Raw genomic sequence first — 23,284 nt, forward strand, 5'->3', positions numbered from 1 at the left:
TCAGTTTCTGTGTGTGCTTTGTTTGTGGTGGCAGGGGGGCATGTGCCTTCTGAGAACTGTTACGCAAGGCTGTGGCAAATAGGTGGCATATTATTATCATATATAATTGAAACAGTTTATCCACGAAAATGAACCATGAAAAGCTTGTCTCGCTCTGCTCTAATTTCCCTCCGGCACTTGGAAATGCATAAAAACGCCGAGCGATAAACTAATATTCGCCAGCCAGGCAGCCAGTAACATGTGCCACCAAATGTGTCATAAATGTATGCCACACACACACACACACACATCACATATCCTGCACACAGCCATCCCCATCCATAGCCACCCATCATCCAAGAGCAATATCATCGCATGAAATGGCCGCCAAACCTCAAGGACAACAAAAGTTAAAAATTCGTTTATGGCGAGCGATAAAATCGAATAAAAACAATTGGCACATCAAAATCCTCACCGAATGCCAGAGATCTTCATTGCCACTTTGCGAGGGGGGCAGGGATGGATTTACCATGGAAAATCATGGAATGCCTGAAGTACAATTGAAAAAATTCTGGCCATATGTTGCAGGCGGCAAAAAGCAGCCAAAAGAAATGGCTGAAGTAAATAAAAATAATCGAAGCGCAAAGGCTGAGCAAGTCGACGCTGAAAGTACACTAGGAAATGGAAAGTAAGGAAATCTACACAGCAATAAGTATGTGGTGTGCTGCTTCGTGTGATTGTGCAAATATTCTCAATTAATTTAAGTTAAAAGTCAGCAAATGATCTCTTTTGCATCTGCAGCTAGCCATCAAAAGTGGCTACTTTTGGCATACTTTTAGGCTGAAGCTGTCAGCTTGCCGCATCACCCAGCCACATCTACCGCCCATCTTAGAGTAGCCACAAAAGTCAAGGGAAATCACAGCCCGAGGGTTGGTTCTGGCTTCCTTCGTTGCCTGTCGTCTGCCTTCCTACCCTGATTCGCTTCAGGCGTCAGCTGGTTGGCCACTTAGGCCGCTGATGGAATTGCTTATGAATTATACAAGAATATTAGAACGTGCCCGAAGATCCACTTGCACTTGCCACGAATCTCTTTGCTCTATTTGGAATATTTCTATTGCCTCCAACCCGGCTCGCTGCGCCAGAAAAATAAGGAAAACTTTGCTGTAAATACTTTATTGGAAAAGTATGTGCCAAATGGTTATTGGCAGGAGGGAGGACAGCGGCAGCTCGGACCAGGGACAAACAAATTGGGCGCTAAGTTGGCTGTTATTGGTTTTTATGGACGGGCATAATTTGACTTTTGTTTGCTGGCTGCCCCAAAAGCGGCTGACCTTGATGATGATGATGGCATAATTGAGGCCCGCCCTGCCATTGTGGTTGAAATGAAAATCGTTTCTTCGATTACGTGTATGTTTAATATTTGTACATCTTTTTATTGTTTATGGGTATATAATTTACAGGCAGATAATTTGCATTTCTGCATTTCCTTAGTCAACTAGTTTACATTTTAGGCACGAGCTATACAAAAGGTGTTAAATTATTTGGAGCTTACTTAACTACAAATTGGCATTCAGTCAGTCAGTTGCAAACAATTATTCAAACATTATATTCATTCAAAACACTCACACAAGAGAGACACAGAGAGGGAAAGGCAAGCACAAGGGCAGCGAAAAACACCATTCAAATTCAAAACGAAACGGTTAAAAGCTCTTAACCGGTAACCGCCAACCGCTAAGCTAAGCTTTCAACTTCTTCTTTCCAGGTTGCTGTACGTGCTAAGCTTAGCAAGGTTGCTGTCCTGGCTGAATCGTTGGAATTCCAAGAGAAAATCGAATGCTCAGTGATAGCGGGAAAACTGCGATATGCTGTCCTCATTTGGCGGTGCCACCAACAGAATGGGCTGCAGGTTCAGACCCGTAATGTGTGGATTGGATTTCCGCGAGCCTGCCAAACTAATGGCATCCGTGAGATAGGCATTGTTGATTTCACCTGCAAGAAAAAGGAAAGATAAGTAAAGACACATTGAAACTCCGTCTAATTCCCGACCTACCTTTGTAGAGCGACGTTTGATAGAGGGGATCTGGCTGCAGACGTACGTGCCGCGTGGCCAAGATGAATGCCAGAGTGGCCAAGACGACACCGTCCACGCAGCCGATTATGGCCAGGGGATAAGCCCAGCGAATGCCGCAGAGGCCCAGCTCAAATCGATTCGCTTCCGGGCCGCAAATCTTGCGGAAATCATCCGAATTCCAGCCAAAGGGAAAAGCAGCGCAGGCCACAATCATGCACAGAGCTAGAACACAACAAAACATGATAGAGATAGAGACATCAGAGAATGTGCCACAGAAATGTGTCTGACAGCAGAACGTGCCCTATTCGATATGGGACTGACTTATCTACCAGTCAATAGTCGCAATAGAGAGAGAGAGAGGTAAGCCCCACCTGATATTATCTGCATCCAACCGCAAATGTGGAAAACACGCGTCGACTTCATAAACAGCAAACAAACCAAGAAGAAGATGGTCAACAAGGCCAGCCCAATGGCGCCCATCATGAAGAAGGTTGCCAACTAAACACAGAGAGACAGAGAGAAAGAACATAGAGAGTGTCGTATGTTATGTGTATTTTGCTGCTACTCACTTGAAACGAGAAGGTCGGCACCGCCAATACGTTCTCCCAGCGGCGGCGACAATTGTCAAAGATTTCATCGCGCTGACATTGCTGCCAGAGGCCCAGCCGGCCAGCGCCATCATTGTCCGGATCCCCGATCCATTCTGCAAAGAGACAGAGAGAGAGTTGCGTCTCTGGCAGATTTATTGTTTGGCTTGCCCCACTCACCTGGCGTCACGAATGCCACAATGCCAATGATGGCATAGCAGATGGTGAAGATGGCCCAGAGCACGCCGATCGCCTTTGAGTTGCGAATGTACTTGGAGGCGTACAGATGTGTGGTGTCCACGTACTCGATCTTTGTGCCCATTTCTGTGCAGTTGCCTCTTTGTTTGCTTTGATTGCTGTGTCTGTGAATGGAGTCAAGTATGGTTAAATGTTGGGAGTGCGACTTGGGGGCAGAGGAAGCCAAAGCAATCAGAGCAGCCACAACAATTGCCCTTTTTTGTCGGTCATAAATCGGTTTGTAAGCTTATTAAATAGCCCAGCTCTTGGTTTGATGACCTCGCTGTCAGCCAATGGACCTAAGTCTGATATCTAGGGCTGCTAATTGAGCGCCCGTGCAACATCCCAACTATGATGCAAGCAGAGGATGATGTATGGATCCCCTTTCTCTGTGCAACTATCTGTCGAAAACATTTTCAAATCATTAAACATGCTTTTTATGAAATTTTCCCCTTCACTTCAATCAAAACTGAGCTCCCAAAAAAAAAGGCAAACACTCACATTCGCATTTGCCAATTCAGCTGCGAGCAACAATAATCGTTAACAAAAATATATGGAGAGAGAGATACAGCTTGAGGCCACATTTTTGGCTACCTTTTTTACTCTCTCGGCAGCTTATGGCTTATGGCTTATGTAAATCAAGCAGATAATTGCCAAGACAACCATTAGCTTTCCACAGTTGCCTCACATCTGCCACTTGCCACTTTATTCTATACCACAGGAAGACAAAGAGAGAGAGAGAGAGAGAGAGAGAGAGCCAGCGATCAGCAAAAGACATTATGCAAAAGATTATTGAACAACGAGTCGGAGGGTCTAATTTTAGCCATGATTCATGGCTCAAGCTGGCCAAAGAGACAGCCAGCCAGGCAGGCTGCTTGACTATCAATAATAAACGTGTTTCGCTTTCAGTCAAATCTCAGATTGCTCTGGGAGAAAATGTGGCCGACTGAAATGCATTTTCATTAGCTTTGTCTTTGTCTCTCGCGAGTTCCCAGGCCCCGAAATTCCCGACCCATTGCGTATGCTTAATTTATTATGTTTCTTTTTGTGCGGGAACTGTGGAAATTATAACACAAAAGACTGCGATCTCTCTGAATGTTGGTCATGATTGGTTCATTAAAGTTGATTAAAACCCAAACAAACAAACAAAATGAGACTCAATTATGGCTCGAGTTCGAGTCCAAGTCCAAGTCCGAGTGCGAGTCCAAGGCAAAGCGGAATCGATTAGCATTTTAATGCTAATAACAAAAGAGAGAGTCGAACCAGAACAAAACACACAACAGCCCAGTAACATAAAGAAACACTCCCCGAGTGGCACGTGACAACTAAAGACTTTGTTGGAAAATCTTGGCCAAGAAAAGCCAAAGCCTGAAAAGCGAGTCGCGTCTCTGGAAAATTATAGTGGAGTGAAGTGTCCAGTGCCAGACGAAGACCCAGACACGGACGCAGATGCAGACGAAGTCGCTGTCATAATTGCAGACAAACCGCAGACGAAGACTAATAATTTCCTTTATGCTCTGTTTGAATTTTCTGTGGAGTAATTTGTGAGTGCATTCAGTTGGGGTTTTTCGAGTGTACATAACTCATTCCATGGGATCGATCGTGACCGAAAAGAAAGTGACCAGCGAAAAGGCTTCGAGTGGAAGTACCAAAAGCAGCAACAGCAACAGCAACAAAACTCTGCTATGACGAAGCACATACTCGATCGTATGGGCATGGGTATATGGTCAAGTCTCTTGGGTTACATCCGCTCACCGGCCGGCGGCGGCGGCGGCATCAACTTCGGTTTCGAGTTTCACTTACAGCCAAGAAATACAGGAAAGAAGTACGGAAAAATCAAAGTTAAATTAAAAGAAATAAAAGAGGAGAACCCTCGCGTACAGCTGGCACAGCATTTAATGAAATTTCAGTAGCTACAAATTGAATTAAGGTCAGTTGGGTAATGCCGCTGGCGCGGTTGTTACCTTAAACGTGGCTCAAAGCTGAAATCCAAATGTGCCAATGCGAGTGCAATTGCATTGGCGAAAAATTGCCTTGGACGGGCTTTCTTTTTAAAATCAGCGCCAACATTGGTCATTCATTCAATCTCCACCCGAGACGGAGACTTAGACTGGGACTGGGACTGAGACTGAGACCAAGATGACTTTCTACTTTGTCAAACATAAATCTCACATTAGGCACAGACAGCAGACACACGGACGAGGGTGAGGTGAGTGTACCCATGTCTGTCTGGCGGCACCAGCAGCGCCTCACCTCACTCACCCCCATTGGCCACGCACTGACAATTAATTTTCCCATTTTCACAGCTTTTCCCTCTTTTGCTCGGCTAATTATGTCTAAGCGGAGGAAAAAGTATTCATTGTTCCGCATACCGCTTCGGGGGGAGTCTCTGTTTTTTTATGGTTTTCTTTCCTTTTATATTGGCCGAGTCGTGTAACTGGCTTGTTATAGCCGCATCTTGTGTGTTTATGTGTGGTTGGTTTTTGGCCAACAATGTGGAACCTAAAACAGGTGGCTTGATTAACACGTTCATAGCCGCACTAGCTGTCGGTTGCTAAATTCGAGGCACCGAACACACACAGAAAACACCCAGAGCCAGAGACCAGAGGAGACCAGAAACTGGTTCCAAATATTTCAGAATTATGCGGAAATGCCATATAAACATGGCTTTTGTGTTCGTTCAGCCAGAATATGTTGTTGGGGTAACAGATGTATTTTTTTTTCGTTTTATGTGAAATGTTTTTTCGCTGTTGGCCATTTCTTTGGCCTTCTCCTTTTGCATACTATAAACAGACGATTTCTTTTTCAACAGGGAGAACGGATCGTCTCGCATCGAATTGGAGTGCGAAGGAGTGAATGGGGAACGAGTTGAAGAACCGGACAACCGGCGAATGGTATTCTCCAGTCAGTTATCCAATACAATACATATTGACAGCATTTACAGCTGCCAATGCCAACTCATTAACCATCCATCCATCCATCCAAATGTGGGCTTGGAGAATCTTCAACTTTGTTTTCTCCACTCTCTCGGGTACTAGAGTCCAATCAGGTCCGCCACTCACTCACTCATTCTTTCATTCCCCTGCCCAGGTATGTGTCTCTATTTTGGTTTGTGCTGTTTTTTATTAGATCACGATTTTGATGTTGGCAAAACATTCGCGCATACCAAAAGCCAACACAGCGCAGAGAGGGTTTCTATACAGCAGCAGCAACAGCAACAGCAACAGAAACTACAATGGGGGTCCAGGTATATACATAATAGTAACTCACACCGAGAGATTCTTCGCTGGGCTTTTTGCCTACCCACAGACAGGGGCGCACTTTGGGGCCAAAGGGTGCCAAAAAGGGTTCTGGTGCGAAACTTGGGAGACTGTTACAGCCAGGAACTTTACCTTTAACCCTTTACTTTTCGTTTCGTCATTTAATATTCTTTCAGACTAATTCTAAATATTTATTTGCTGAGTTAATTAGCTATTCTTCAAGTCCCTTTCCTTTGCTGCTCCTATTTCCACTACCCATCTTTCTACGGGATATACATATTTGTGTCGCCCTATTTTAGTGCCCTTCAGCGCGAAGGCCGCCGCCGCCACTGCGCCGCTGCAGAAGCCTCAAATAACGCAAAAAAAAAACAACACAAAACTGTGCCTCTTTCTGGTTTTTCACGTTACTTAAGCGCGCGCGCGCAGTCGCTGCTGCTGCTGCTGCTGCTGCTGTTGCACTTTCAATACGCATGGCTTCCACAGGGTTCACACATGCATATGTCTGTGACTGTATGTGTGTGTGTGTGTGTATTTGCGAATGTGAACGTTGCAGTTGCACCTCTGCAATATTGTTGCTGTGCCTAATGTTGTATATATTTTTTTTAGGTTTTCCACGTTTTTATGTTGGATGAACTTTTTTGCTTTCTGCGGCATGGTTGTTGTACATTTTTGTTGTTGCTGTTGATATATTTTGTGCTTTGTGTTTGTTGTATAGTTGTTAAATGGCAAAAAGGGGCGCAGCGCAGTTTTGTCGGAACCTTTGGCTGACATTTACTTTTGCCGTTAAGTTTGAACTTAATTCGAGATTCGCAAAACATTCGCTTACAGTGCTCGAGAACAGGTTTCGCCTGGACAGCGCTTGAATTGTATCACCGTCTTATATACTATATTATTATTTGTATTTTAATTTTTCAATTTGCATTAATTTGGTGGAAAAACTCGCGACTGATCTGAATTTATTCGCAGTGGCAGAGAAAGATCCGCTTCTTTTGGTGAAACCCGCTCAGAGAACCGTCGCGATCAGCGCTTGAAACACTTGTGAGAAGTTGCTCGAGTCGGGCTTGGCATTGGCTTGGCACACAGTTATACCTGACTGAGCCATAGCTGCGTTTGGAGAGCGAGAGACTGCTGAGAGAGAGAGAGTGCAAGATCGTGGCTGTCTTTGGATAAGTGTAGCGAAAATGGCTGGCATTTCTTTTCAATTATTTTGTTGTTGATAAAATGCAGCAAACGAATGTGTTTCCCTCGCAGAATTATCGAAATTTCTTCAGCTATCCAGCTGAGATAGAGAGAAGAAAGATATATGAGAAAAATTCCTGGTGCGGGACGGAGCTGGGACTGTTTGCTACCTGCAGGATGCAGGCGAATTCCTTTGAATACTTTCTTTGTGCAAGAAAATGCCAAGGCAAACAATTTGGAGTGGTCTGGGAAAATCTGGATGTGTTTGTTCAAGACCTGACGAGATAAAATCAACAAATAAAATATGTTAATAAATCAAAATGAAGTTTAGTTTATTTTCAATACAGGAAAACCAAGGTTTTTTCATTTATCTCTCGCGATCATATTCTAATTTCGATTTCGCGTACAATTCAAGTCTCCCGCCAAATCTAATTCATCGCACAAATGTTTAAATAGAGGGGGACTAAATGGGTTAAGTTTCTTGCATTCATCGGTATATTTGCGGTATATTTTCGGGGGCTGATCAGCTGATTTAACAGAATAATACAAAAAATTGTGAAATATTTCGTCAATAATAGTATAATTAAATTCAATTAAATGCTCTTTTGACTTGTCGATCTTATTTTTGCCGTTCAAATGGAAACAATACTACAAAGTACTTAAGTAGAGCATACAAATAATTGAAGATGGCAGATGTTTTGAAAAAGCTAAAATAACGCAAACATGTCATGTAAAATAGCTATAATTTCCGCTGCCCGCTATTTTACAGTTTATCCTGCATTTGGTAATTGAAAAAGGCTAGATCTAGTTGAAAAATGGCTGAACTGGCAACACTTAGTACCTCTTCAATGCGGATTCATCGTCGTGCGACCATCCAATTACGCTGTAGCGATTAAATACCAAAACAAAAAAACTATAAATTAAACGTTTCCCCTATTTGTCACACAAAACAAAACTGAACAATGAGTCAAATCAGCGCGGAAGACAAACTCGACTATGTGAAGTCCAAGATTGGCGAATATCCCAACTTTCCCAAAGAGGGGATACTATTTCGGTGGGTTATGGAAAGGTTATCAGACAATTAAGGTTTGCCCGCAATTGACAGTATGATTATTATATATATGAGCTTGCTAAACTCTCTTATCGCTCCATTAACATGTGTTTCACCTCCGTCTGTCCCAAACAGCGACATATTCGGCGCGCTGACAGATCCCAAGGCCTGTGTCTATCTGAGGGATTTGCTGGTGCAGTACATAAAGCAGAGCCAGCCGGAAGTGGAGGTCATCGTGGGCCTGGACTCGCGGGGCTTCCTCTTCAATCTGTTGCTGGCTACCGAACTGGGCGTGGGCTGTGCGCCCATTAGGAAAAAGGGAAAACTGGCAGGCGAGGTCGTCGCCGTTGACTACCAACTAGAATATGGCAGCGTGAGTAGCCTCAGATGATCCCATAGATTTCCGCAGTATACCAGAACTATTTCCCTTATAGGACACCTTTGAGCTGCAGCGTGCTGCCATACGACCTGGTCAGAAAGTCGTCATTGTGGATGATCTGCTAGCCACAGGTGGTTCCCTTCTGGCCGCCTCCGAGTTGGTGCGCAAAGTGGGTGGCGTTGTCCTCGAGAGCCTCGTGGTGATGGAACTGGTCGACCTCGACGGCCGCAAGAAGCTGGACTGCAAAGTGCACTCGCTGATCAAGTACTGAGGCTTAATGCTGGTCTTCCCGAACTGCATTTACTTAACGCAAAGCGATCCCCTCCAAATAGCAATATTTTTAACAACTTTCAACTGTTTCGTGGGTGTGAAAATGTATAGTAATATAATTTTGTATCAAAACTGTTCTATTTATGGCTGAAGGTCAGTTGCGTGTTGTGTTTGAGAAGATTATAATGATATTGGACAGATGTGTGCAACGCAACGAAGGAAACATTTCCGTGTGTGACTCTGATAACTTTTGAATCCACCCACGCGGCCCCTGCTGTTGCTCCAATGCAAGAGAATGAAACCCTTGCATTTCCACCTCTCTCTCTCGCTCTAGCTCTCACTGCGCATTTCACTCTCCTTGCGTCTGGTTAAGAAAGAAACTTTTTCTCTCTCCGATAAACAAATCAAATGGCCAAACAAGCAACCCAACCACCCCGAGCAGGGTTTGCCCTGGAGTGGAGGGGGAAGAAACAACTACAACAACCGTAAATAAACAAATGTGCAGGCAAAGTTATCCAATCGAAGTGCAAATACCGTGGAAGTTCAACGACCACTGAGGGGTGCCCTGAAGCTAGCCCAAAAATCGATTTGCTTATCTTTTGATTGGCAGAGACAAGGAAATTATGAAGATAACAGATACTAAAGGGAAGTATTATTATACTTATGTTCTGTTATCTGCTGCCATGCACAAACTCTTCCCCAAATCATCATACCCGTTGCAAAGGTGTCAGCCATCTACAGAGTGGAGCAGCATAAAAAGCCGAGCTCAAGGAATCGCATGCGCTGGCAGAGACCTCTGTCTCGCGGGCAGCATGAAACTGAAACTGCCACGTTCTCAATGATAGAGAGTAGAATGCAGGGTGCAGAGAGGGCATGCCCGCCTGCCTGCTGGCTGCCTGCCTGGGCCTCTGCTCATTTCGTATTTTGTATTTTTCGCATTTGATTTCATTCGTGAAATGTGCGTCGTTCGGTGATGACGGGCGACGGTTTGTGTTTGGTGACTTCTCCCCTCCAGTTTTAATCACACCAACAGCCCCACACCCCCCACCCCTCTAGTCCACCCAGTTTTGTTTGGCGAAACCATAAGAGAAAGAGTGAGAGTGAGAGAATGCGAAAGAGTGAAAGAGTAAACGAGGAGGCATATAATCACGGCACGCTTTGCAAATTGATATTGATTGCGCGCTTTTCTTCAATTGGCAAACAATTGAGTAATAAAAAATACAACAAATAAAAAACAAACTAACAAAATGCTGCCCTCCATTGTGGTTGCTGTTGTTGATGGGCTGTGGAGGGGGGCAAAGAAAGAGCAAAGGCAAAAGGCAGAAATGCAAAAGCAAAGCAATGGACAACACGTTACGTATACGCCTCTTACGCCCCGCACTTAGCATTTTGTTTGCCAACTTTTTGGTCTCTTTTGTGAGAGTGTGAGGCTGTTAGAATGTGTGAGCGTGTGAGTGCCTTTAATGAATTTAAAATATATTAAAATAAAATAAACAACAATAAAAGAACCCGAATACTCGCACGGCAAATTGAAATTTGTTTTGTTGGCGAGAAGCCGCTCTAGAGCAACACACTCTGCCACTCAATACCCCTCAAGATGCACTCCTTTTTGTACACTTTCCCCCCTTCCAAGAGTAAAGATGGAGTTAAAAATCAATAAAGAACTTTTGTTTGTTGTTTCCGGACATGCACTCATAAAAGAGGAAAAAAGGGAAGTGGAAGTGGAAGTGAAAAAACAAACCCCCAAATCGAACAGAAACAAAGAGCAGAGCGTACAATTGTTTGGGCTGTAATATCAAGCACGTTGCAGTGACACAATTCAGGCCAAAAGCCACTCGAGCATAAAGCAGAATTGTCATCAGGCTGTCAGAGACACGCACCCACACCCACAGAAGCCGACAGATTCCATAGCTGAATGATCTATTTACTCTTTGGGTTCCGTTCCTCTCCCTCTCCCTCTATGTCTCTTTTTTTATGGTACACTTTTTTTTTGAAGAACATTTAGCACAGAAAAACTAAATTTAGCTTTCCGTTTCGCAGCCATGAGCAACATTTACAAATATTGTCGCCAACTGCAGGCTGAAATTGCGGTCGCGTCGTAGCCCCCCGGAAATGTCTCATGAATATCAATAATAAATGTAATACTATATATAGCCAAGAAGAAAATAACCAAGAACAACCAATAAGAGGAAGAAACGATCCAAGAGAAATCAGTTCCTATGCAGCTATATTCGAGTTTAAATGAAATTGAGCAAGAGCCTGGCAAATTGTCGCACCATCCGGCGATATTTGCTCATCTTTACGGCCGTCTCGCTGCTGCTGCTGCCCCTCTCCCTCGTCTACCTGGTGTGGAACGAGCAGCTGCAGAAAATACGTGGATTCGAGGTGAGTGGCGCACTGGCGCAGTGGGTCAGAGGTGTGTGGGTTGAACCAGAACCACTTCAGTATCCAGTATTTGGTAGCATTTACTTGTGTAGCTTTTGCGCCCTTGCTTTTAGCTATAGATTGCTTGTAGAGAATGCCTGCCCTGCCCTGCCCTGCCTTTTTGCCCTTCATCTAGCCTAACTATCGCCTGACTACGAAACCAACTGCAGGCACGCATCGATTGCCCCCCCAAGTGTCCGTGTCCGCGTCCGTGTCAGTGAAACAGAGAAAAACCTGCTGAAATTGCTATTAAAATATGAACGATTAAGCCCCCAATCGCAACCACCACTATCGCTGTGCAATCATTCGAATTCTATAAACAATTTGTTGTGTGAAGGGCATTGCAGCTACCCCATCGGAAGCAATCTCTATAAATACAATACGCAAATGAGAGGCAAATGGAATCGAAGCGAAATATTTGAAATGTAAGGCATTTTGCTATTGTTTATTTATCAAAGTTCGCACCTCGTTGCACGTTTAACGCTTTAGTTCTCATGGGTGCTGGGGGTCTGATCTGTGATCTTTGAACAGCTTAAGCTAGTGCTAATTTCCGAGTGGAGCATTTGTTGTGACCGCCTGATTAGGTGTAAATTAATTCGCAATTAGCCAGCGGATTTCGCCAGCTTTATCGCCTCTATTTGTGTGCTTGAAACTGAAACAAATTCCGAGTGGAGAGTGAGGGAATATTCTAATAGAGCAGCAATTACCAGCGCAAACATGTGTGCACATAAGCTGGCCCGCAACGCCTCCGGACACGCCCTCTGGCCAGCCCAACCCTTTGGTTAAGCCGCTTTGCCGTCGCTGGTCGTGGTCGTCGGAGACTTGGAGGCGTCCGTGCCTGGCCTTGGGCACATGCTTGGCAAGAAGAGAAAATAATAAAAGAGAAACATTTGCTTAAATTACACTTAATTGCTTGTGGCATCATAAAAAAGTCATCAATGCTGGCTGCCACGCTGGCTGCTGTCGCATGAAAATCGATTCGAGGATTGCCACAAGGACTGCCACTTGTAGTCCTTCTACCAGTGGGTATACCACAATCAATAAACGCTTTCCCACTGCTAATTTGCATAACATTACCCAAATGACAAATGACAAATGCTTGGGCCACGCAGGACCCCACAAAAAAAAGAGTCAAAGCTCAAAGAACACGGGGGAATGTGGCAAACGGGTGTACATCGTTGTGTATGCTCTAGTTTCGTTTCGTTGCTTTTGTTTTGCCCGGCATACACGCATAATTAAGCACAGCATTCCACGGAACACCCACGCACACACACACATAGAGAAACACACACACACACACATGTTGATAAGTCAGTAGAAACGATATGCCTCCCCTAAAAATCCCAACCCCATCACAGCTCATTTCCGCACAGTGTACGTCATGCACATAGCGCCACTCTAGGCAGGAATTTGAAGTGTTCTTTGGCAAGCCGATGGTGGGATGCTCTTTGGGCTTTAATGGTAGTTCCTCCGCATATCCTACGACATTTTATAATCATTATTCCAAGAGCGTTCCTCAGCCAAAAATCTAGATAAAGCCACCAGATGTATGTGTTTTTCCCACCCTTTTAGCAGACATTTATGTACCCTCAGTTAGTGTAGAGTTTCCTCCTCGCGTACGCGAGTCAAATGCAAAGTGGCTGCCATGACGCCAGCCTGTCCAGTGGCTGTCTGTCCCAGTGCCACTTGATTCATGTGGCGATCTCTAGAAGCAAGTTGACACTGCTGTCTGGTGGTTTTAATTGAGATTGCTGGTCGCCCCGCGGAGTGGGCGACTGCGGGACCTTGACAGTGCTTGGCCTGGCCATTAGAACCGCTTGTAAATTACGCATACGCCATGTCATCTCCGCTCTTAACCCAAAACTAAAACATAAACACAGACACAGACAGCAGCCACATCAAACACAATAACTAAATACAAAGAAAACCCAAAAACCTGCCAATGCTTTTCTAGGCCTTTAATGTGCAACAGCAGCCGCCACATCTGCAGCAGCAGCAGCAGCAACAGAAGGAGCAACAGCAACAGCGGCAGCAACAGAAGCAGCAACAATCGCAGGGGCAAACATTTCGGTATCCGGTGCTGCTGTTGAACAAGAACAAGAACAAGGAGCTGACCGTGGTGGCAACGGGCAAGACAAAGAACAAGTGGCGCTATGTTGATAAAGTAAATATGTAACCAGAACAAACACACACACAAAAACACACACAACCTCCGCAGCACTCCACACACTCCACACACACAGGGCAAAAGTATAATTAATGATGTAACCGGAGAAAATTGTGCAAAAAGCCAAACACGAGTGTGAGCCTCTCCTCTCCCTGTGTTGTTTGTTGTATTGGCAGAGGCCTTTTCGGGTTCGGCATTCGATTCGCATACCCCATAACCATATTACCATATTACCATATTACCACATGCCTACATATATCTCTTGGCTGCCATTAAGTTTCATTATTGTTTCGGAATTTGTTTATCCCGCCACAGGACATCAATCAGACACGCCTGCCGCTCATACCCGAATATGCCGTGCAGACGCTTACGTCGCAGGAAATGCTTCAGGTGGAGCAGCGCATGGATCAGCGGAGGGAGCGACTGAAGGACAAGTGCTCGGCCTATGGCCTGGACGTTTTAGGTGGGATAAATTTATATATATAGATATAGAGGCAGAGTGAGAGAAATAACTTCCACTTCACATTAATCTTATTTACAGGCCACGACTCGTGGCACACACCCAACACATGGGAGTTTTTGGTCAACAAAAAGTATCACATTATATGGTGAGAGCAAAGAAATAAATAAACACACAGGAAGAGGATGAACTAATGCTCCAACGATTATTTTTGTTCAGGTGCAATGTGTTTAAGGCTGCCTCCTCGTCGTGGATGTTCAACTTTAATGTTCTCGCCGGCTACTCACCCAGTTATTTGCGCAAAACCAAAAAGATTCTCCTCAATCTGGCCAGAGAACGCTATCCGCGTGTGTCCCTCGACGAGGTGAGTGTTGGAATTGCAGTCATTGTTCTCTTTTATCCTCTGTGACACTTATTTCCCTTTCCATTTGCAGTTGCGCGAGGCTCAGAATGACTCGCTGACCTTTATCATTGCACGCAATCCCTTTGAGAGGCTATTGAGCGCTTATCGCGATAAGATGGTGTTCGCCCTGCCCTACTCCTTCCACGACAAGCTCGGCCGCAGCATTGTGCGCAATTATCGCAAAAAGGTGAGGGAATTAGAGATTGCAGCAGAAGAAACTCCTATTAACTCATGTTTATGGTAATCCCTGACAGCCTTCGCTGGTGGCTCGAGCACCCAACACCAAGTATCCTTCGTTTCCGGAGTTTGTCAATTGGCTGTTGGACCAGGTGAAGCGGGGCAGCTTCATTGACATGCACTTCGTGGCGGCCACGTCCTTCTGCACACCCTGTCTGATACGATTCGACATGATACTGAAGTTCGAGTCGCTCACAGAGGATCAATTATATCTAATCGAAAAGACTGGCCTGAAGCGGGTGATAGCGCCCGTGTGGCGCAACATGGGCAAAGGTGGCCGCAAGACGCACGAGATTCAGCATCAGTTCTACGCCCAGCTCACAAGGCACGAAATGCTGGAGCTCTACGAGTATTACAAGTGCGTGTAGTCCCATACATTCTTATGTTAGTGTACTAATTGTGTGTTGCTCTCTTCCAAGATATGATTTCGAGCTGTTTGACTACGATATCCAGGAGTATCTACAGGTAGCCAGGCCAGACGAGTCCTCCGGCAGTCCAACGGCCACAAACAATTAACCCTCTAAAGCTCTGAATTCGTAGAATTTGCTTACGAAATGAATTAGTTCAACGAAAATACATATTAGCCGTCACAGTACGTAATTGCAAATGTTGATAATACTGAATGAATACAATAATAAACTTAAATATATTTAAACGAAGTGAAAAGAAAAGTATTTCCCGTCCATCAAATCGAAAATGCAAGTGTAAATAGTGGAAATAGTGCTGCACGAGCTCGTTGGTGAGCTGCCCAAGCACGGGCCTCCGCAGCGTTAACCCGGGCCTCGTCTCTGCGTTTGGCTTTGCTCGCCTGCACCCTTTTTGCAATGTGAGGATTGTCTGTAAATAAGAAGGATGCGTTACTTAGTACATTTTCCCTTCTGAGGTGGGGGTGCGCTCGTGCCCTCCTCACCTAACAAACCCTTAACCAGGTACGCTTTAACGATGTAATGTTTTTCGTGGGATGAATTGGAAATTGGATGCTGCTTGCTGATGATAATTTGAAAATGACGCGCGTCATATGTCTCTAATTAGATTCATCTTTAATGTTAAATAGACTCTGAATACAGCAGCATCCAGCTTCCAACACTATGTTATTTATATCCCTATTCTGCTAACTATGTTATTGGTATGTAGAAAATGTGTAGTAGTAATGTCATAAAGTCATGAGTTATACCCGCCAATAAAGAGGAGTATTTATAATCAGAAAAATTGATTCTTCAATCGGATTATATTATTGTTTCAGTGGTGAAAATCTTTTCAAGCTACCGTACCGTATACCATACGGTATATTTTGGAGATGCCATGGTATATTTTGGTATGTTTATTTTATCGATAGTCTATAATCGATCATTTCGCGGTCCAACGTGACGCCGAAAAATCGCAACATTTTTGTGTAAAATTTCTTCTTCTTGCCTCGTCCGACGCCGCGCAATTTTTTCGTCCGGCGGAATTCGCTAATTACTAATTGAAGCTGAAATATAACTAAGATTGGAATAACCTACTTGTTGGATTGGCTACAGCAGCAGCATGGCGAGCTTTGTGCTGGATAAAGAGGCGTTTGTGCGTCGCGTGAAGCGTCTCTACACAGAATGGAAGGTGAGTGGGGATCTCGCGCGTCTCGGTCTAGTGTCTCTTGTCTGGTGGCTTGTGTCCACAGGAGCCCCCCCAAATGCAGTTATTCAGTATTAAGTGGCCTTCACGTGGTGTCAAGATAAAGCAACAGTTAAATAATATTGTGAAATTCACAAGCAAATTTGGATTTTCATGTCCCCAGCTTGAGTTAGGTTAGGAGGCGCGCGCGCGGAGATTACTATCGCGGCTGCCTTGTGGAGGTTTTCAAATTATTGTTAATGTGTGTGTGTATTATCCGCAGGCACCCAGCATCGGCCACGACGATGCGCTGAGCAATCTGGACTGCATCATGAGCGTCGTTGGCTGCGACGAGGATGTGATCTACTCCAAGTCCCTGGCCCTACAGATCTGGCTACTCGGCTACGAGCTGACAGACACCATCTCTGTGTTTGCCACCGATGCCATCTACTTTCTCACCAGCAAGAAGAAAATCGAGTTCCTGAAGCAGGCCCAAAACATCAGCGAGGAGGGATTGCCAGAAATAAAGCTGCTCGTGAGGGATCGGGTAAGCAAAATGCAGCGACATTCCCCTTCCACAATCTCAATCAATTTCTTTCTTTGCTTAACAGACCGACAAGGATAAGGGCAACTTTGAGAAACTCATCAAGAGCATACAGAACTCGAAGAAGGGCAAGCGCTTGGGCGTCTTCAGCAAGGATTCGTATCCGGGCGAGTACTGCGAGTCGTGGAAGAAGATCCTAATGGAGTCCAAGTTCGAGCATGTGGACATCAGCACGATTATCGCGTATCTGATGTGCCCCAAAGACGAGTCGGAGATCAACAACATACGTAAGGCCTCCCTGGTGTCGATGGAAATCTTCAACAAGTATCTAAAGGATGAGATTATGGACATTATCGATTCGGACAGGGTGAGTTCGCTGCGAGGATCAACCGTGACAAGATCGCTCATGCAACATTCCGATTCCCTTGCAGAAAGTGAAGCACACAAAGCTGTCGGATGGCTGTGATGCGGCCATTACCGAAAAGAAGTACACCATCGGCCTGGATCCCAGGCTACTGGACATGGCCTATCCGCCCATCATTCAATCGGGTGGATCCTACAGCCTAAAATTCTCCGCCGCTTCAGATAAGAATTTATTGCACTTTGGCGTGATCGTTTGCTCCCTGGGCGCCCGCTACAAATCGTATTGCTCAAATATCTCTCGCACTTTTCTGGTCAATCCCACCGAGGCTATGCAGGAGAACTACACGTTTCTGGTAAATGTGCAGGAGGAAATACTCAAGCTGCTTGTGCCGGGTGCCAAGTTGTGCGAGGTATACGACAAGACACTGGGCTATGTGAAGAAGGAGAAATCGAATATGGTCGAAAATCTCACAAAGACATTTGGCTTTGCCATGGGCCTGGAGTTCCGGGAGAACTCCATTGTCATTGGGCCCAAGTGTCGTGCGCTGGTGAAGAAGAATATGGTCTTCAATCTGCATGTCGGCATCTCCAATCTCACCAATCCCGAAGCGGCCGACACTCAGGGTAAAACCTATGCCCTCTTCATCGGCGACACTGTACTGGTGGGTGAAACCTCTCCCGCCAGTGTGATGACCCCTTCCAAGAAGAAGATCAAGAATGTTGGCATTTTCATCAAGGACGACAGCGAGGAGGAGGATGTGGACGATAAGAAGACCTCCAAAGAGGATCAGGGCTCTGAGATCCTAGGAAGGAGTAAAAGGAACGCTGTCCTCGACTCTAAACTGCGCAATGAAATCAACACGGAGGAGAAGCGCAAGGAGCATCAGAGGGAGCTGGCCCAGCAACTGAATGCCCGCGCGAAGGAGCGTCTGGCGAAGCAGGGCAACTCCAAGGAGGTGGAGAAGGTGCGCAAGAACACAGTTTCCTACAAGTCCATCAGCCAAATGCCACGCGAGCCCGAGGTGAAGGAACTGAAGCTGTACGTGGACAAGAAGTACGAGACAGTCATTATGCCAGTGTTTGGCATTCAGGTGCCCTTCCACATATCCACCATCAAGAACATCTCACAGTCCGTGGAGGGCGAGTACACATATTTGAGGATCAACTTCTTTCATCCGGGCGCCACAATGGGACGCAATGAGGGCGGTCTGTATCCCCAGCCAGAGGCCACATTCGTCAAGGAAGTGTAAGTGTTGCTCCAGCAGAAACTAAACTTCGGCTAATCAAACTTCCCCTCCCTTCCCTTGCAGAACCTACCGCAGCTCAAACTTGAAGGAACATGGCGAGGTGGCTGCTCCGTCTGCCAATCTGAACAACGCTTTCCGCCTGATTAAGGAGGTGCAGAAACGCTTCAAAACGCGAGAGGCAGAGGAGCGGGAAAAAGAGGATCTGGTGAAGCAGGATACGCTGATATTGTCACAGAACAAGGGCAACCCGAAGCTCAAGGATCTGTACATTCGACCAAATATCGTGACGAAACGAATGACGGGCAGCTTGGAGGCGCACACCAATGGCTTCCGTTACATCTCGGTGCGCGGCGACAAGGTGGACATTCTCTACAACAACATCAAGAGCGCCTTCTTCCAGCCCTGCGACGGTGAGATGATCATTCTGCTGCACTTCCACCTCAAGTATGCCATCATGTTTGGCAAGAAGAAGCACGTGGATGTGCAGTTCTACACAGAGGTGGGCGAGATCACCACGGATCTGGGCAAGCATCAGCATATGCACGATCGCGACGATTTGGCCGCCGAGCAGGCGGAGCGAGAGCTGCGACACAAGCTGAAGACGGCCTTCAAGAGCTTCTGCGAGAAGGTGGAGACCATGACCAAGTCAATTGTGGAGTTCGATACACCATTCCGTGAGCTGGGCTTCCCCGGTGCGCCCTTCCGCAGCACAGTCACGCTGCAGCCCACCTCTGGATCGCTGGTTAACCTCACAGAGTGGCCGCCATTTGTCATCACCCTGGACGATGTGGAGTTGGTGCACTTTGAGCGTGTTCAGTTCCATTTGAGGAACTTTGACATGATTTTCGTGTTCAAGGAGTACAACAAGAAGGTGGCCATGGTCAATGCCATTCCCATGAATATGCTGGACCATGTCAAAGAGTGGCTTAAGTGAGTGACTGCCATTTGTGTTTGTTTTTTCGCATGCTAAATTTGTGTTTATTCATTTAGCTCTTGCGATATTCGATACTCGGAGGGCGTACAGTCTCTCAACTGGCAAAAGATCATGAAAACGATTGTGGATGATCCGCAGGGCTTCTTCGAGCAGGGCGGTTGGTCTTTCTTGGACCCCGAATCCGATGGCGAGGAGGATAATGAATCTGCCGAATCGGAGGAAGATGAAGCCTACAATCCCACAGATGCCGAAACAGATGAAGAGTCCGAGGAAGACTCTGAGTACTCAGAAGCCTCCGAAGATGAGAGCGATGATAGTGATGGTAAATATACTGAAAATTGTCTGTGTTCCCCTAAAAAACCCTCTCTCCTTTAGACCTTGGCTCTGATGAGGAATCCGGCAAGGACTGGTCCGATCTGGAGCGTGAGGCTGCCGAGGAGGATCGAAATCACGATTACCAGCCCACCGATGACAAGCGAAATGGAACGAAATTCGAGTCAAAAAAGGGCGGCATGAGTTCCTCCAAGCACAGGTATGCGATTGGTCGGCCACCGTTCGGCGTTCAACCCAGGAATGTGACTTAACCTCAGCTCTCTCTCTCTCTCTCCTCTGTTTTATCTTTATCAAATTGTTCTCCCTCCCATTTACGCACACGTACCGTTCCACCCGTACACCCGTACACAGTCGACGCGACCGCGAGGAGCAGCGATCATCGTCGTCGCACAGTAAAAAGCATAAGTCGAATTCCTCCTCTTCCTCTTCGCATTTAAAATCCTCCAGCTCCAAACATGGCAGCTCATCTAGGTTTGTTAACGAAAAACCCCACCACCACCTCACACCCAACATTATCAGACATAAAGAGCACTGCATACCCATATAACAACCCACTTATCCACTCGCATTTGCATTCCTTTCACACCACACGAATCCCACACAAAATTGGCTTATAGATTGGCGTTTGATACTCACAAATTTATGAAGTACATGAAAAAAAGGTTGAAAATTAAGTGACTTGACTCGGGGATGGACTTTTCTTATCACTTTCTCGATTGTTTTCTGCCTGATTCATAAATGAATACGAAATTTCTTTTCAAAAACAACAAACAAAAACCTCGAACCTCACCCTCCAATGTTGCTTGTTGCAAAATTATACAAACAAAATGCTGCGCCTTGTGTGAATAATATTTTAATAATGGATAACAAATTCTTCATCTTCTTTTTAAAGCCCGTCGAAATCGTCCAAGGATAAGTACCATAATCGGGACAAGCATCATTCCTCATCGTCTGGCCACAAGAGCAGCAACAAGAGCAAGGACAGCGATCGGAAGCGTTCTCGGGAGGACAGCCGCGACAATGGAAACAAGTCGAAGAAGTCGCGGCGTTGAATTTGTGTTTTTTACTCGCAACTTTGTGGCTGCTACATCTACTATTTGTGTGTTTCAAACTTTCCCTGTTATCAGTGTGTGTATCTGTTAAAAGAGCCTTTCAAACTGGCCAACTTCGCCCTCCTCTTACAATAATCCCCTGCCCCCATACATATTTTTCACCGCTTCAAAGTTGTATTACAAATTTAATAATTATAATACGATAAATACATGTAATAAATTAATTTAAGATACGATCTACTCTAAGCTCTACTTGTTCCAGCTGCCCAAGAGCCTGCGATAGACTTGAAGCATATCATCGCTGTTCTCCCTTCGTAGACCAGAGTGTGACTGACGTTGGTTTTGGTGCTGATGCGAATGCGAATGCTCCTGACGTGCATGGGAATGCGGACCAGCGACTGCGGCGGCCACGCTCCCCCTGCGACGATGTGCATCAAACATATTGCGAGTCTTGTTGATGGGATAGCGCATCTTGTTCTTTAGCCAGGTGGTGAAGGCGCGCTCGTTGTCCTGCATCTTCTTCAGCTCTTGCTCGTTGCTCCGAAGTGCCTGCTCCATCACGTAACGCTGCTTGCGGCGCAGCTTCTGCTCCCTGCGCTGCAGCTGCTGGGCACTCAGCCCATACTCGGACATGTAGCCAGTGTAGCGCGGCAGCTTCTCCTGCAGCGAGTGGCGATGCTCGCAGCACGTCTTGTAATTCATTCGGATCGAGGGCGAAACAGTCGCTGTCGAAGAGGAAGCCGAGGAAGGTGTGGGCGTGGGCTTGGCCCTGCGTCGGAAGCTGAAACGGCGTGAGTTGAAGAATGTCTTGGAGCTGGACTTGGGACAGGCGGAAGTATCTTCGTCGTTAGGTGGGATAGAGTCTTCCCTTTTGTAGTAAATGCTTTGCTCGTTCAGCTCAAAGTCGTCCGGGATGTAGCTGGCCACAATGATCGACAAGTCGTCGTCTTCATCTGCCTCATTGTCGCGGACTGCTGCAGGCGGCTCTGCTGGCGGTGGAAGCTCCTGTTCAACCTCTACTCCAGTTAGCCTGTTAATCTGTGCCTCACCCTTGGGATCCAGTGTCTTGTAGAGGTTCTTGTAGGCTTCTCGCAGCTTCAGGCGTGCCTCGTTCAGTGTGCGTTCCTCTTCCTCGCAGTCGGATTCGGTCAGCAGATTGGTGAGACTCTTCTGATCCGACTCCTCATCATCGTAGTCCTGGTCGAATGTATCCTGGCGACGATGGAGACCAGCAACAGTGGATGAATCGCTCTTCAGTGGTGGATCATCATCCAGATCCGCTTCATCCACGCCAGAGAAGTCGTCTTCCTCCTCCTCCACAACGACTGCTTCCTCTGTGGCAGGGTTCTGGGGGAGTTCCGTGATGTCTGGGATTTCCTCGCATATTTCCTCCTCCACCTCCACTTCGGACTCTTCCGCTGAGGGTTCTGCAATCATCTTGGCCTCCTCCACTGGCTGCATGGGCAACTCTGGAGTTGGAATCAGCGGCGGCAATGATGGCTCCTCCTCTGCAATTGGCTTCAGCTTTAGCTGCGTCAACTGCTGAAGCAGTTCGTCAGGTGGACTGGGACTCTGCTCCTTCGGCTGCTCCCCCGTTGGCTCGTAATCCTCCAGATTCAGGGCAAAGGTCACTTTGGTCACCTTGCCATTACCATTGGCTGCCTCGTCGGGGGCAAAGAGCTCCTTGTTGGCCTCCTTGATCTTGTCCACAATGTTGTACTCGTTGACCGGCTTCAGGACTGCGGAATAATCCATCAATAGAGACATGCTACTGGCTACAGTTTCGACTTACAATAGACCTCGCAATCCTCGTCCGACTCCGCCTCGTGCTCGCTCATATCTGTCTGCGCTGGCGGCGGCGACGGCGACGGCTCTCGCATCGATTCCCTTCGAGTGTTGGGATATTTTTAGAAGGCACACGGGATTTATGATTCGCAGGCGCCAAAACTTTCCATTTCGTGGCGTGCAAAGCACAGAGGAGCCGCAAATCCCCGCTCAGTGCCCCGTAACAGGCCAAGCACCCATTAAAGTCTAATGAACTTGGGATATGGATATGGGGATGTGCACTCCAGACATTAGCGCTCCTGCTCCTTCGGCTCCTCCTGCTGCTGCCACTAGCGCTGCGGTTATGGCCAGCCATCAGGCATTTCAATGGCGCCCCAAGCCGGTTGCCAGGCGGCTGCACGCTCTGGATGTCCTCTTGTTTGATCGATGCATGGTGACAAATTGTCTCTTCGGAATAGACAGGGGTTGGCTTGGCTGGGTAAGTGATTGAATGGGGAATAAAAATGACGGTTGTATTGAAACAGAAACGAGAAACAAGAAACACTGCCATGGCTTTGGCTTGGCTTTTATTTCCATGCACTTTATTCCATTTCATTTGCCACTCACACTTACATTCCTAAGCAGCACATTTAAAGCTTAATCATCAACTGGTTCGGTTCGGGTTGAGGCAACAATTATACGTACAATATTCAAATTCAATTCAAATAAGTTCGAAGCTAGAAAAATAATCGA

At 46.3% G+C, this 23,284-nt stretch overlaps 5 protein-coding genes across 9 annotated transcripts; 3 read left to right on the forward strand and 2 right to left on the reverse strand.

The window, feature by feature from the left end:
- Positions 1 to 1,380: 1,380 nt before the first annotated feature.
- Positions 1,381 to 7,172, reverse strand: LOC117587060 (LHFPL tetraspan subfamily member 3 protein). Its single transcript, XM_034277501.1, has 6 exons — positions 6,961 to 7,172; positions 2,818 to 2,999; positions 2,620 to 2,753; positions 2,422 to 2,548; positions 2,030 to 2,272; positions 1,381 to 1,968 (listed from the first exon to the last, which is right to left on the reverse strand). Exons 2-6 carry the CDS (start codon positions 2,957 to 2,959, stop codon positions 1,817 to 1,819), a joined length of 798 nt encoding a protein of 265 aa, XP_034133392.1. The 5' UTR covers positions 2,960 to 2,999; positions 6,961 to 7,172; the 3' UTR covers positions 1,381 to 1,816.
- A 1,036-nt stretch (positions 7,173 to 8,208) lies between these two features.
- LOC117586869 (adenine phosphoribosyltransferase) lies at positions 8,209 to 9,145 on the forward strand. Its single transcript, XM_034277166.1, has 3 exons — positions 8,209 to 8,367; positions 8,500 to 8,737; positions 8,799 to 9,145. Exons 1-3 carry the CDS (start codon positions 8,276 to 8,278, stop codon positions 9,012 to 9,014), a joined length of 546 nt encoding a protein of 181 aa, XP_034133057.1. The 5' UTR covers positions 8,209 to 8,275; the 3' UTR covers positions 9,015 to 9,145.
- Positions 9,146 to 9,938: 793 nt separating this feature from the next.
- Positions 9,939 to 15,363, forward strand: LOC117587052 (carbohydrate sulfotransferase 11). Of its 4 annotated transcripts, none has more exons than XM_034277488.1 (9): positions 9,939 to 10,010; positions 11,054 to 11,398; positions 13,392 to 13,601; positions 13,920 to 14,067; positions 14,146 to 14,212; positions 14,284 to 14,428; positions 14,499 to 14,654; positions 14,722 to 15,062; positions 15,124 to 15,363. In XM_034277488.1, exons 2-9 carry the CDS (start codon positions 11,255 to 11,257, stop codon positions 15,218 to 15,220), a joined length of 1,308 nt encoding a protein of 435 aa, XP_034133379.1. In that variant the 5' UTR covers positions 9,939 to 10,010; positions 11,054 to 11,254; the 3' UTR covers positions 15,221 to 15,363. The 4 variants fall into 4 exon arrangements, with proteins under 4 accessions (XP_034133379.1, XP_034133380.1, XP_034133378.1 ...); XM_034277489.1 differs by having other exon boundaries at positions 9,974 to 9,999; XM_034277487.1 differs by having other exon boundaries at positions 9,993 to 10,107.
- Positions 15,364 to 16,105: 742 nt separating this feature from the next.
- Positions 16,106 to 21,003, forward strand: LOC117587116 (FACT complex subunit spt16). Of its 2 annotated transcripts, XM_034277610.1 has the most exons (9): positions 16,106 to 16,300; positions 16,578 to 16,841; positions 16,906 to 17,205; positions 17,270 to 18,447; positions 18,512 to 19,378; positions 19,439 to 19,704; positions 19,758 to 19,914; positions 20,067 to 20,186; positions 20,608 to 21,003. In XM_034277610.1, exons 1-9 carry the CDS (start codon positions 16,232 to 16,234, stop codon positions 20,765 to 20,767), a joined length of 3,381 nt encoding a protein of 1,126 aa, XP_034133501.1. In that variant the 5' UTR covers positions 16,106 to 16,231; the 3' UTR covers positions 20,768 to 21,003. The 2 variants fall into 2 exon arrangements, with proteins under 2 accessions (XP_034133501.1, XP_034133502.1); XM_034277611.1 differs by lacking the exon at positions 20,067 to 20,186 and having other exon boundaries at positions 16,107 to 16,300.
- Positions 20,974 to 23,059, reverse strand: LOC117587120. Its single transcript, XM_034277616.1, has 2 exons — positions 22,560 to 23,059; positions 20,974 to 22,506 (listed from the first exon to the last, which is right to left on the reverse strand). Exons 1-2 carry the CDS (start codon positions 22,645 to 22,647, stop codon positions 21,017 to 21,019), a joined length of 1,578 nt encoding a protein of 525 aa, XP_034133507.1. The 5' UTR covers positions 22,648 to 23,059; the 3' UTR covers positions 20,974 to 21,016.
- Between the last annotated feature and the right edge of the window lie 225 nt (positions 23,060 to 23,284).

Source organism: Drosophila guanche, unplaced genomic scaffold, assembly GCF_900245975.1.
Source record: "Drosophila guanche unplaced genomic scaffold, DGUA_6, whole genome shotgun sequence".
Taxonomy (NCBI): domain Eukaryota; kingdom Metazoa; phylum Arthropoda; class Insecta; order Diptera; family Drosophilidae; genus Drosophila; species Drosophila guanche.